General features: G+C 42.1%; 1 protein-coding gene across 3 annotated transcripts in view; it reads right to left on the minus strand.

Annotated features, from left to right (window-relative positions):
• Positions 1-15,215, minus strand: part of larp1b (La ribonucleoprotein 1B) — a 135,369-nt gene that overhangs the window by 18,617 nt on the left and 101,537 nt on the right. For all 3 annotated transcript variants that reach the window (XM_060934786.1, XM_060934787.1, XM_060934788.1), the window contains 5 exons: positions 11,169-11,283; positions 7,556-7,713; positions 7,067-7,173; positions 6,740-6,903; positions 6,358-6,502 (listed from right to left, as the gene is read on the minus strand). In XM_060934786.1, coding sequence (XP_060790769.1) covers positions 6,358-6,502; positions 6,740-6,903; positions 7,067-7,173; positions 7,556-7,713; positions 11,169-11,283 — 689 coding nt within the window. The remainder of the gene's footprint in view (positions 1-6,357; positions 6,503-6,739; positions 6,904-7,066; positions 7,174-7,555; positions 7,714-11,168; positions 11,284-15,215) is intronic.

Here is a 15,215-nt window from a genome sequence, read left to right on the forward strand (position 1 = left end):
AACATACTAGCCATTAGCGTGTTAGCCTGTTAGCATGATAGCTGTCAGCATATTAGCCTTAGTGTGTTAGAATTTTAACAAATAGCATGTTAATCATTAGCATGTTAGAATGCTAGCTGTTAGCATGTTATCTATTTACATGTTAGCATTAACGTTAACATGCTAGCTTTTAGCATGTTAATATGCTGTTAGCATGCTGTTAGCATGCTAGTTGTTAACATGTTGCCATTAGCATGTTGGCATGCTAACTTTTAGCATGCTAGCAGTTCTGCTACAGCTCAGCAAGCACACTTTGCATTTTCTCTGCAGAAATGCAGTCTAGTTAAATATTATACTTATCGGCCTATTTGGTTTTTAGCCGTGTTGAATTTAGTTCGTTTGGTCCACGGCAGGCGTCGCTTATCCACGCGATCTTCACGAGACTTGTGCGAGACTTCAAAACGTTTAGTGTCAGCCAGGTATCAGTGCTGCCATTTTGAAAACTGTTTTCCAAACAAAATATTGCACAAAAACTTCCCTGATTTGCTATCAAAACAAACAAAACTTCCGGCTTGATTACGTCAGCATTGGAAAGAGCCCGCATGCGTCTTTTGACAGCGTTGGCAGATGTTGGTCACTTTGATTTCCGCTGTACGTTTTACTTCCGTCCTACGATGTCTCGCACAGGTCTCAACGAATCTTGTTTACGGCCGTTGCTTTGACATATGGACTGATATATTACAGAGCAGATTTCAAACACTCAGAACTTGCTATAGCAGCGACAAAATAGCGATCAAAAATGCATTCCTATATTTAATAAAATGAGATAAATAGAACTTTTATAATAAAAAAAAATTGCCTTCAGTTCCCCTTTAAAGCTGGACACACGAGAGGGTGGTTATGGAAGAGCACAGGTGAGGTTTCAGAAAGCCATAAGCACACAGCATAGTGTTACACAGATCTACAGTCCAGGTGTTACAGAAGGGTACAGGCGCCCTGTGTGGTGGAAGAACAGACACACAGTAAAGCGTTCCTAAAGAGCATCAGCGTCATGTTAGAAGTGAGCAGTGAGGTTTTTACAAACAGGTACAGGTGTTGCACAAGATGAGTGCTGTGTTCCATTACAAAACACACGTTTGTCATGAGTAAAGAGTTCGGGCAAGAGGTGGGAGCTGTGCTGCCATTTGGCACGGATGTCACAGTACAGAAAAGTTGTCATAGGCATTGTTGCGTAGAGTACAAGTGCATGACTGTTTATCTGCAAGACTCAACTTGCATTTAATATTTGCTGTTCCCACACACACACACACACACACACACACACACACACACACACACACACACACACACCCCTCTACAGTCTACACTGTGCCAAATATTACAATAAACTGCATAGCCTGTTCACCAGATCCCTGTGCCAAACTACCCACAGTTTACGCCCAGCTCCCTCCATGCTTCTGATTTATTCTTTACTTCTTATCTGCAGAATTTGTTCAACACTGCATCAGGTATGTACAGCTGTGCTCAAAATAATAGCAGTGTCTTTAAAAAGGCGAGTAAATGTCAAAATTCTTCAAATAAATTGTACTTTAATGAACACAAATGCATTGGGCATACTGCACATTCTATTTCAAAGCAAGAAAATTGGAAAAAGTAATTACATTTCATAATATTTCACAGAAAGTCAAGAAATGTAATGTTCAAAAAAATAGCAGTGTTGACATCTTTCTTTGGAAACTCAAAAATGTACCAGACAAACTAAGAAATTCTTGAAAATTCAACTTTGCTGAGGATCCTAAACTAATATTTTGTTGCATAACCATGGTTTCTGATAACTGCTTCGCATCTGTGGTGCATGGAGTCGACCAACTTCCGGCAACGGTCAACAGGTATTGCAGCCCAGGTCAACTGTACTACGTTCCACAATTCCTCTGCATTTCTTGCTTTTGCCTCATGAACAGCATTTTTTATGTCAGCCCACAAGTTTTCTATGGGATTGAGGTCCGGGGATTGTGCTGGCCACTCCATTAGTTGGATGCTGTTTGTCTGGAACCATGATTTTGCTCGCTTGCTGGTGTGTTTGGGGTCATTGTCTTGTTGAAACACCCACTTCAAAGGCATTTCCTCTTCAGCATATGGCAACATGACTTCTTCCAGTATCCTGATGTACTCAAACTGATCCATGATCCCTGGTATGCGGTAAATAGGACCAACACCGTAGTATGAAAAACATCCCCATATCATGATGCTTGCACCACCATGCTTAACAGTCTTCACTGTGTACTGTGGCTTGAATTCTGTGTTTGCAGGACGTCTGACAAACTGTCTGTGACCCTTAGACCCAAAAAGAACAATCTTACTTTCATCTGTCCACAAAATATTACACCATTTCTTTTCAGGCCAGTCAGTGTGTTCTTTGGCAAATTGTAGCCACTTCAGCACGTCTTTTCTTTAACAATGGGACTTTGCGGGGGCTTCTTGCTGGTAGATTGGCTTCACATAGACGTCGTCTGATTGTACCAGCACTCACAGGCAAGTTTAGATCTTCTTTGATCCTCCTGGAGCTGATCATTGGCTGAGCCTTTGCCAGTTTGGTTATTCTCCGATCCATTCGAGAAGTTGTGTTTCTTTTTCTTCCTCGTCTTTCTGGTTTTGGCTGCCATTTTAAAGCGTTTGATATCATTTTAGCTGAACAGCCTACAAGTTTCTGCACTTCTTTGTAGGTTTTCCCCTCTTTTATCCATTTCTTGATTAAAAGCTGCTCTTCATCAGAACAGTGTCTTGCACGACCCATTGTACTTGGTTTTTCAGGACCAATGCAGGACAGCCAGCATATGCAATGTCAGTTGCCTTGATCCTTAAATAAGGACGACCTGTTAACACCTTTATTTTTCACAAAATCAATGCCCTCCCTGATTGAACTCACCACTGCTATTTTTTTGAACACACCCCTTTCAGCTAATCATTCAATTTCACAGAATCAGTAGCATGCACGGCAGGCCTGTTGGGTCTGTTGGTTTTCTATACCTTTACTATACCCTCCAGAAACTTGCTTGCGGTGTAAAGGTTGAAATTTTAACAAAAACAGTGATTTATCTTGCTACTGTTGAGGGACTGCTATTATTTTGAACATAACTGTACCTCAAGAGGAATGCTGCAGGATGTGTGATACGCATTTCCCAAGGTTTAGCATGTGTATGTGTGGTTAGGTCTGTTTTTTTGGGGGGTTTTTTTCTGCTGCCCTGTATGAGAGAAGGAGCAAGGGCACCGATAGTACCGTTCCAAAACTGACACACCCTCTTTATTTACAATTACATCACAACCAATACGTGTGACCTCTCATGAAACCGACACACACCTTGGTCATAAAATCCACACTGCTGGTGAATGGAAGGAGAACCTGAACAACATCTTATGCAAGTTCACATCCAGGCTGGAGCTGACTGATAACTGCCCTCATCCCCTTATCATGAAGCTGGAAGCCATCAGATAAAGTGCTCTGTCTAAAGTACAACATTATTTTCCAGTGTACATCTTCAACAGAATGCACTCAGGGACCTGAATAACAATACAGTGAGCTTAATATGAAAATGGTTTGGAATGAACAGACATGATACATGCAACGTTATTTTTCACCCCCAGTGGGGGTGGGGTCCCTTGGGGCACCAAAAATAATCTGGATCTACACCAGCAGTTAGATATCCAACCTTCGGAACAACAACAATGACAGATGTTAAAAGACCTGACTCAATCTTCTCCATTTCTGGATTTAAAAAGAGACACAAGGTGCTATTAGTAGGGCAGTTAGAAACTCGACACCCATTCTGCTGGCTTTGGGTCTGGACTGGCCAGATCTGAACAATCTGTGTTCTCAAACTGGGGTGTTCCTACAGTGGGTGCAGGACAGGTTTTTTTTTTTAGGATGGTGAGAGTCTCAGAAAAAACCTTATAACTGACCCACTCACCAACATTGGAGCAACCGTAACCTACAGTGGACAGACTTATTCACTGACCTCCACTGGTACCTGGTGGACTCTTCCATCTTCTAGATTTATACAAACACCACCACCATCAACCCTGTACTGGATTGAAATTACAGGGCACGCTATGAGCATGCTGATCTCATACTGATCACTCTGTGACTCGAGCATTCTTTAAGAACGCTGCACTCAATAAGGACATTTTGAAATTTGTATCCAAACACCTGGTTTACTTTTATGAAAGCACTTGCAGTTCAGTACTCAAACACCTGGAGTTAAAAATTCAGACACCTGCAGGTCAGTGGCCACAACACCTGTTTTACCTGTATTGCCCCTTTTCCACCAAAGCAGTTCCAGAGCTGGTTCGGGGCCAGTGCTTAGTTTGGAACCGGGTTTTCTGTTTCCACTGACAAAGAACTGGCTCTGGGGCCAGAAAAACCGGTTCCAGGCTAGCACCAACTCTCTGCTGGGCCAGAGGAAAGAACCGCTTACGTCAGTGGAGGGGGCGGAGTTGTTAAGACCAACAACAATAACAAGACCGCGAAAGATCGCCATTTTTAAGCGACGAGAAGCAGCAGCTGTACAAACACGAAGTCATCCATTATTATTATTGTTGTTGCTGCTGCTTCTTCCGTGTTGTTTTTGCTTCGATATTCGCACCAAGGTTTATGCAAACGTAGCGACGTAACTGACGTATACAGCGACGTAACTGACGTATACAACGACGTAATGACGTGACTTCCCTTAGCACCATGAGCTATGGAAAAGCAAACTGGTTCTCAGCTGGCTCGCAAGTTGAACGAGTTGTGAACCAGCCCTGGCCCCGAACCAGCCCTGGAACTGATTTGGTGGAAAAGGGGTGTATGTAGACACCTGCATGTCAACGAATTCAGCAAACAAAAGGCTGGCTTTCATATGCACTTCAGCAACTCAACCTCATTCATCACCACATGACCTTTACCTGCAGACCAAACACTTGGTTTTCACCTCTGAACACCAAGCTAAACACGCCTTCATTTTACATTATATTACATTAGAGGCATTTAGCAGATGCCCTTACCCAGAGTGATGTACGAGTGCAAAAGTCAAGTACACGAAGTGCTGAACTTCTAGACAAGAAAGGTCTAGTGTCAACTGAAGTGACAAAATAACACAGAGTGTAATATTCTGTTGAAGTAACAGCAATCAGCCAAGGAAAACAAGCCAACCATACAAATGAGCTGACGAAGTACAACTAAACAGAGAAAAATAAAAGGTCAAGCCCGCTACGCGATTACACAGTGGGCAGGGCGGCAGAGAAGAGGTGGAGCCTGAAGAGGTGGGTCTTCAGTGGTCATGGAGTCGGCAGTTCTGACCTCGATGGGAAGCTCATTACACCAACAGGGAGCCAGGACGGACCGCAGTCTTGAGCAGAGAGAAGGCGGGGCCAGGTGACCAGTAGCAGCAGAGTGTAGGGATGTGGCTGATGTGTAGGGGCGGATCAGGCCAGTGTTGTAGTCAAGTCACTAAATCTCGAGTCCCCAGTGTTCAAGTCCGAGTCCAAGAACAAGAGTCCAACTGCACCATGTGACGGTGTCTGTTGCTGCCTTTATGTGAAAGCGTCTCTGCTACTGTCGGACTAACGTTTCTGCTCCACTGCCTCATTTTAGTTAACAGGCTACAGATAAAAAGCTAGTTCATCCTTCAACAAGCCCCGCCCACTATCAACAGGGCAATGAACACAGTGCGTCACTTCCTTCTCTGGGTGGAGTCTTACCAAATGACGATTGAAGTTCGAGGTTGTCCCCGTCGTCTCCTCGATAGTTCTTCTACATATGGAACGCGTAGCAGTGCATTTTTTACCCACTGCACGAGAAGTCTGGGCGGCACGGTGGTGTAGTGGTTAGCGCTGTCGCCTCACAGCAAGAAGGTCTGGGTTCGAGCCCCGTGGCCGGCGAGGGCCTTTCTGTGTGGAGTTTGCATGTTCTCCCCGTGTCCGCGTGGGTTTCCTCCGGGTGCTCCGGTTTCCCCCACAGTCCAAAGACATGCAGGTTAGGTTAACTGGTGACTCTAAATTGAGCGTAGGTGTGAATGTGAGTGTGAATGGTTGTCTGTGTCTATGTGTCAGCCCTGTGATGACCTGGCGACTTGTCCAGGGTGAACCCCGCCTTTCGCCCGTAGTCAGCTGGGATAGGCTCCAGCTCGCCTGCGACCCTGTAGAACAGGATAAAGCGGCTACAGATAATGAGATGAGACAAGAAGTCTGTAGAAGCAAAGCAGACAATCCTAGCGGCGTCTCTCCAGGTATTTTAGCGCCATTAATGTTAGTTTGTTCCTGAACATGACGTATGAACAGGTGAATGTGCTGAGTAGCTTGTATTGCAAAACACCCCGCCCTCACTGAGAGATTAGTACCAACCTGTAGTTTTCTTTGGCATCCTCCAACGCGTACTGCTTGAACTCTTCGTACATTTTCCTGTTGAAGTTGTCTCTGAGGAAGAAGGACCAGAACCTGAACAGTGTGTTCATCTCCTGAGATTGACCCACTCCCAACCGTTTCCTCTCTACAAATAAAAAGCACACAGTCAGATCGGAAAGCAATCGTGTAAACCAGCCGTAAACTGAGAAGAATGAAGAGTCTCTGCCATTGTGCTCGATCTTAAAGTGAATCACTGTGTGAATGCTTTTTGGTCAGGATTTATAAGTGAAATAAATTATTAAAAACATACGATATTTTTGCATTATTATACAAAGGACCACTAGAGAAAGGTTTAAAATGGTGCTGGAGTAAAAGTGTGTACCATTGAGACAGCGTCGGCGGTACTTGTGATAAACCTGCTGGGTGAAGCCGTTCTCCCGCAGCAGCTCGTGGGACGGGTGCCAGAATTTGGGCAGAGATTGAGGGGTGCAGCCATAACTGGCTGACTGCAGGAGAGCGCCCTCCGATGGAGAAGCATTTGAACTACTGCTCAGACAGAACGAGGGTGAGAGAGAACCAGACAATGATTTTTTTTTTTTAAAGACAGAAATATTGGCTTTAGTGCTTTACTGAGTGATCAGTCTGAACCAGGGAAATCTGGTGTACCATTAGAATGTGTGGTGTGTGCGTGTTTTTTCTCTCGTCAAACCTGATGGAGTTAGTGCGCGGCCTGTGTTCACGAGAGTCCATCACCCAGCCTACATGACTTTCCAGTGGAGGGTTGGAGCTGTGACGCGTTTTCCTCTTCCTGGGTGTCTAAAAGAGACGAGACACACGACAACGCTTCCTTCAATGAGCAAAAACGCACAACCACCATCCTGCCCCTGCGTGTGTGCACGGTCTCACACACACACACACACAATAATGGTGTTGTACCATTTACAGAACATAAAACAGAATGCACACCATCAGCATTTCAGGAACATTCAAGGCATTAATTCAATAATCAAAGAATTACACCTTCAAAAAAAAGTGAGTCTCTCCTTTAGTCTATTATTTTTATTCAGAAAAAAATTAATATAACCACAGGGAAGACAAGAGCACAGTCATTTCAAGCTACAGTCAACATTTATTAATTTTAGACTCGTACTTAATCTTATTTATGCTTTATACTGTCCTCAGAGAAGAATTTCTGTACCTTTCCATCAATGTTTCCGCTGTCCTTCATAACGGGATAGAAGCGGGGTGTTTTGTTTGGGTCTTGCCGACCAGGCGTGCGTGGGGTACGAGGGGTTCGGGGAGCACTAGAGGATTCTGGGACGCCAGTGGGCAGAGAGTGGGCCAGGCTGGGCTCATCTAGAGCAAATAGACAAGATAAATAAACAAAAATATAACTGAACAGAAAACAAAGAAAAACATGATACACTGCAACGAACTATTATTATGAACTTTCGCTTATACAGGGTATCTGCACATTTCTGATAACCAAAAATAATACTTTTTAAGGCCATTTTAAGACCTGTGAGAATAAAAAATAAGAGCACTACCGCGGGGAAAAAATATTTTAAAAAATCAGACTCTAGGCTATTATGGTCAAAGCATATTTATATTTTAATCAGTGCATCTCCAGTTTACGAACAGAATCTTGTCTTTCCCACAAGTAAACGATTTTGCATATTCAGAATCAGGGAACATTGCCCTGAAGACGGTGCCCACGTCTTCGTTCGAATTGTAGGAGTGGTGTCGGTCAATCGTTTGCAGGACCCACAGTATTTCAGCCTTAAGTGTCGCGGTCGAGGCGAAAGCACCGAAGGCACTTGTGCTGGGAGAAGTAGGCACCGAAGGGAAAGTGGGCTTTGCACTAACGTTTGCAACCGGTGCTGCAAACATCTGCATGGGAACTGTTGTTACCTGACTTGCGGCAAAGCGTTTATGCTTCTCCCCTTTCATGTGAGCATCAAGGGCAGTAGAGCCCATTGTTCCCAACTTTATGTCTTTCTTGCAGAGTTTACACCGAGCTTCATTTTCGGACGTTGCTTTTGACAACCGACCGCTATATTTCTGGTCCTCAAGCCACTTGTCCCTAAACTTACACTTCCCCATCTTACATGTCTGCCACGCTAAAGAAACCACTTCTTCGTCTTTTCCCACAACACTATAAGGAAAACACCGCCCCCTAAGTGTTGTGTGACGCCTGTACTTTTAGGTATAGAACGGTCTTCTTGCCATCTTCTTGTTACACATTGACGGGCGCTGTTTGAACAACGTTAGCACAGAAAAGAAAATGTACAAACATATATTTTTGTGCCCCGATGAAATTTAATGCCATCCATATGAAAATTAATGCCACACTTCGAAATATTAGCAAAATATAAGGCTATTTAAGGCCTTAAACGCCATATACTGTATATCAGACTTTTTCAGGATCCGCGGACACCCTATTATAAAGAACAAACTTTGCGTTTCCCACCTTTCGTGACAACGGGTCGGAGTCTTCCAAACCCCCCCCCATCACTGAGCCATGTGCTCCTCTTCCCACCAGAGACGAACAATAAGTAATCAGTTCTGCAGTCAAGTTAACAATACGTGTTAATGTAATAAAACTAAAGCTTAATGAGCCTCGCTTAGGTGTCAATCACTAACAATTATTGAGAATGAACATCAAAGGAGTGATAAAGGACGAATTGACTGCTAACATCATCAGTGATTTGCAACACGTGAATGAACTGAATAGTGAAGATTTTGAAAACGGAGCGAGTCAATGGGTGGACATTGATAACGATACAACGGTAACCTCCATCATTTCCATAACAGATGAAGAAATCATTGTGTCAGTTCGTGATCCTTTAACTCAGTCAGTGAACTGCCATAGTGACTCTGAAGGAGAAATTTGTGATGAGGAGAACGTGCTTTAAATTAAAGCAGTCCGGGATTACAAGCTTCTCCAGCAAGTAAAACTGATACTAGTATCATATTTTTACGAACTGAATGTTTACAATATCCGCATTATTTTTACAACCTTAATTCCACAAAAGTTGGGACACTGTGTAAAACAAAGATTTGCAAAATCAGAGAAACCCAATATTCCATTGAAAATAGCACAAAGACAACATATCAAATGCTGAAACAGAAATATTGTTTTTTGAAAAATATATGCTCAGTTTGAATTTGATGTCCAGAACACGTTTCAGAAAAGTTGGGACAGGGGCAACAAAAGACTGAAAATTTTGTGTAATGCTTAAAATAAAATAAAAAAGGTTAATTGGCAACAGGTAAGTAACATGATTGGATATAAAAAGAGCATCCCAGAGAGGCGGAGTCTCTGAAGTAAAGATGGGGATAGATTGAGACGAAGTGGAAAACTGTCCCGAGGTCTGATGAATCAAAAGTAGAAATTCTTTTTAGAAATCATGGACCCCACATCCTCCAGGCTAAAGAGGAGAGGGACCATCCGGCTTGTTATCAGTGCACAGCTCAAAAGCAGCATCTGTGATGGTATGAGGGGGCATTAGTGCGCATGACATGGGGAGCTTGTACATCTGGGAAGGCCTCATTAATGCTGAATGATATAAACACGTTTCAGAGCAATATGCTGCTATCCAGACTAAATCTTTTTCAGTGAAGGCCTTCCTTCTTTCAGCAAGACAACGCCAAACTGCTTTCTGCACATATTACAACTGCATGGCACCATAGTAAGAGTCTGGGTGCTAAACTGGCCTGCTGCAGTCCAGACCTGTCTCCCATTTAAAACATTTGGCGCATTATGAAGCGCAAAATACAACAAAGATGTGAGACCCCGAACTGCTGAGCAACTGAAATTGTATATCAGGTGAGAATGGGACGACATTTCTCTTTCAACACTACAGCATTTGGTCTCCTCAGTTCCTAAACGTTTACAGAGTGTTGTTAAAAGTAGAGGTGATGCAACACGGAGGTAAACACGCCCCTGTCCCAACTTTTCTGAAATGTGTTGTTGACATCAAATTCAAAATGAGCAAATATTTTTCAAAAAATAATAAATTTTATCAGTTTCAACATTTGATATGTTGTCTTTGTACTATTTTTAATGAAATATAGGGTTTCCAAGTTTTGCAAATCTCTGCACTCCAGTTTTATTTACACAGCGTCCCAACGTTTTTTGGAATTGGGGTGGTATGACGTTGCGTCACGTCTGTGTGCAGCAGCCCGGTTCGAACTGTTACTCACGTGCACGCTGCACTCAAGCTCATGAGGACTAACTGCTGCAAACCTGCTGCCAACCACAGCGCAATCACAGCACGCTTATAAGGACTCTGAAAACACAGACTTTGCGAAGTACCCGTGCTGTACCTGGTGCCTCTGTACTCGACTTGGTTTTGTAGATTTGGATTTTGCCTTTCATTCTTGTCTGAGCTATCCTGTTTGTGTCACGCGTGACCCTCGCCCGTTTCCTCACTCTGCTTTCGCATTATGCTTTGGATTCGTTTTTCTGCAATTATATCCGTCTATGTGCCTCCTTTATATGACACATAGAGAAGAGTGACTTATTTCCTTTACTTCGTAAATATGTAAGTGAATTAAGCAGAACTATAAATTAAACACAGTTGGTCTTGTTTTATGTAAGAGTGAGTGTTTGGTGTGACAAGTGGGTCCATTTCAGTATTATGAACTATTTGGATGTCCCAAGGAATTTGTAATAGCGTAGTTACAGCGTATATAACGTGAAGCAGAAATGTAGGGTAATGTACTCTGCGCAACACAATGAAATAAATTAACTGAGGAGTCATGTTTGGAATACAGGATGTTATGTATATTATCACATTAGCAGGTACCTTGACAGGGGGGAGGTGGTGGCACTTCCTGGTTGGGATCAACAGGTAATTTTGGGGTCAAAGTGTCAAACTCATCCTGGCTGATCATGTTGAGCTTCTTAAAGTTTTCAACCTCCTGGAAATGGGGAGAGGAAATAGAAAAGAAAAAAAGACAGACATGCAGGCTTTACTATTTCCCACATTAAAGACTGTGTGGAGGTCACGCTAACTCTGCTCGGAAACCACGTTAACAGTATTTAATTAAACGATCCCTTTTTAGACATCTCCTTCTCTCCCACAGTCTCCGGTCAAAGCTGCAGTTTTACACCAAGAACAGGTGTGAAAAATCACATACTGGAACAACTGCAAGTTCAAATAACAAGGTCATGCTGGGAGTGCCACTGCTTTCACGATAAAGTTTTCAGATAATTAAACACATCATGAAGTTACAGTGTTTTAAAATAATATCAGCAGGACAGAAAGAGGAGGAGTAACTCCATCAGCGCTTTCACCAGCTCTTTCCTGCTCTCAGGCTTGGAGACAAAATGTGAAGGCTTTCTGATCTCCGTCCTGGTGTCTATCCTTTACATACAGTTTTAGATTCTCTCTTTACTTTTCCTTACCTTCTCCATGTCCAAGAAAAATACAGGCATGATAAAACATTACCAAAAGGAAAAATAAACACAGATAAAGAGTATGGAATTAGAAATGGCACATGTACAGCACAGCGATGCTAAATTTTCCCATCAAATTAAAAACCAACATACAGGTTTCAAAAAACGACGGAGAAGATAACCTGAAGATAACTGATTTTATTCTCTCTAAATTCACTGGATATGAGCAATCGTGCGCTCTGATTGGCTACTCTACTACCAGGATATCAGCTCATGCACCGTGAGTAGAGGAAAACAAAATGGCGGTGCGTGTTGCTGAACCAACCGAATAAAAAAAAAAAAAAACTACTCGAAAACAAAACCCCCAAAATTATCAAGTATTTAAAAGAAACAGAAATAGCTAAAAGAATATATTTTATTTTGCCAACCACCAAAAAACCCTAAAGAGGAAAACCCCCCAAAATACAAACAAAATATGGAATGAAAATATCTTTATTATTTTTCAAGAATTATTATTATCGCATTTTTCACAAATTGCTCCCGCCATTTCACCGGTTTGTTTACATTCTAAGTGGAAATGATTTTGTTGGACGTTTTGTGTGAAGTTTTTATTTATTGAATTTGCAAAAAATAAAAATGCTCTGTTTCTCAAAATCCAGTGAATGAGGAGAGAATAAAACAGTTATTCCACTCAATCTCATCGTACGTTTATGTACAAATCAATTTCGTGGAATAATTTAAGCAGTAATTACATTGGACCAGCTCATTCAGGCAAATGTAAAAGCAAGATTTTTTTTTGACAACAAATTATAAATAAATTCTCATTTCTTAAAAACTACTCAATTATTATCCAGTATCACTTTTTTTTTAAAAACAAAAAACAGGTCAATCATAAAGTTGGTTTCAGTAGTTTAGTTGTGTGTAAGCTCAGATCCCATCGACCCGGGATTGAGCGACAGGACTGAACTGAATTTACCTTTTCATGTAATCAGCCTTTTATTCATTGATAAATTGATGCTTAGTTCCTTTCTAGATTTTCTATTTTATCATGTTTGCTGCTTTCCATGCACTGGTTCGCTGGCGAGCTCGGAGCGTTTGGGCGTGGCTGTAGGGTCGTTTCATGTGGGGGTTTTCCAAGCCTTGCAGCCTCGTTTGGGTGCTTTGGGTGTAGCTGTGCTGATGTATGGAAGGTGGTGATTGTTGCGTCTTTGTGTGCATTTGTTTTTTCATTTTTGCCCCTCAACATTTGTGTTGTGGACCATATTTATTGCATATTTCATTTTACATATTCATACGTCATGCCACAGGATTTCTGTACCAGATGCTCTGTTTACAGTATGTGTAGAAACAGTGTTGAAAAGCGTGTGATATTTTGCACCGTTTTCACTGGCTGATCCAGTAACTATTAACGAATAATCGCCTCAGTAGTGTCCCTACAGGATACATTTACCACTTATCATCACCCACGACTGAGACAAGTGTAGATCTTCTTTCTGCTATAAAAATCAGCGAATGACATTTTGATTTGTAGTGAAAATGCGTCGATCATGCGAGCGCAGTTTTTGCACAACATTCGCTTGGCTATAGTGGCTAATAGTTCACTACGTGTTTTCTTGATCTTCCGAGCAGCATTTTGTGGTCTGTTGATCAATCTGGGAAATTCGCCAATAATCTACAGTCGAGATTGTCTCCTGATGGATTCACAAGGTTCCGTATCATCTGTAGTCAGTGCCTGGAAAATGGACCATTTTGGGTTGTGCACATGATTTCATGTCAGATTTACAGTAACTTCCCTCAGTCCAATTTCACTTTGGGGTGTATTTCCCGCATACGGAGGGTTGGCAGTTTTAATGCAGCAGGTAAAATCCATAATCTGAGAATCTGGCATTAAAAATCTGGTGGACTCTCTCTCTCTCTCTCTCTCACACACACACACACACATAAAAAAAAAACATTTATTTCCTTGTTTGATTTGTTGCCTCTCCTTGCTTTCTCATTTTTTTAAATAGCGTTATTAATTAGTCTGTTTATTTCTGGTGGCCTTTATCTCAGGGAGGTTCATTCCTGTTTCCAGGCTCCCATCAGCACCTCTTATTGGTGCTATTCTTTTTCTTTTTTCTGTTGTTTCTTGAGTGATTGTGGTTCGTTGCTCTGTGCTGCAAAAGCATTAAAATAAAGTAAGTGTGCCAGTAATTAGTCATTTACCCTGGAAAGCTCGCTGCACTCCAAGGTCAGGAGCACTGCTGTCAAGCAGCGATGGTGAGAAACGTAGGTTTATTTTGGGAACAGATGCATTTTGGGAGCCGTGACAGACCGGCCCCCTGTAAAGGATATGTACAGAGTGATATGTGAACCGAGATGTGGAGACACTGCAAGGAGTAACTTATAATTAGCGATGTGTAGCTATTCAGTGCAGCTTTAACACTCATCACTGGAGTGTGAATCTGGCCTGGGACATCACTGAAGCAAAAGTCTCACCAGAAATTCAGTTTACATCAAAAAGCATCCATTTTAGTGGAATAGATAGTTTTCACATGACGTCACAGAGTCGGGGATTCCCTAGTGGCGGCCATCTTGCGGGTCAAGCTTACCGTACGGGTCACTGAGCACACATTGTAACGCGTGAGTACAAAGTCTTCAAAAGAACCCAAGCAGGCTATTTAAAGCTAGCAATGGTGCACACCTGTTGTATTCACGGCTGTCGTAATAGGTCAGATGATGACGTCAAGCGGAGCTTTTATGGAATTCCCACTGTACGGGAGCACGAAGGCGAGCAAACAAACTCAGCATACAAAGGAGAAATCTATGGCTTGCAAGAATCAACCGCAAGGATTATCAGCCTTCCAAACACAGCAAAGTCTGCTCCGATCATTTTATAAGTGGTAAGTTGTTTAAATAAACAATCAATTGTGTTTAAGTTTGTTTTTGGAAACCAAAACATCGTGTAAACAATCTCTGGAGAATGCCTAACTGGAACCGCTGAGTGTACGTTTACATTGTAATGTACACTTAATATCGCTCGTTTGTCACGTTTCTATTTGACACTCGTCACTTCACTCACGCAAGGGTCATTTTTGAAAAACATTTTAGGTCTATTCTGTATGATTTTATTTGTATTTAATCAACCAGGGATGCAAACAGCGCGCCTTTTGGCGGATGCTGCCTTTTTCACGGCTGAATCGCACAGATCCGATTTTTTTTTTGGGGGGGGGGTTGGAGTGTCTGATTATAATTTCAAAGCAAATTCTGTATTAAAATTACTAAATAAGCAAATCCGTTACAGTCCATGAAACAGGAAGTATAAGGATGAGAAAAAAAAAAAGTGAATCAGAAAGCTGCGCACATTTGGGCAGCTTCACGCAAATGTGCGCAGCTTTCCGATGCAAAGTAATATTACACAGTATTCATAATAGTCTTAAATCAACTTGATATTATACACACACATATATTTATA

This window comes from Neoarius graeffei, chromosome 11 (genome assembly GCF_027579695.1).
Source record: "Neoarius graeffei isolate fNeoGra1 chromosome 11, fNeoGra1.pri, whole genome shotgun sequence".
Classification (NCBI taxonomy): Eukaryota; Metazoa; Chordata; class Actinopteri; order Siluriformes; family Ariidae; genus Neoarius; species Neoarius graeffei.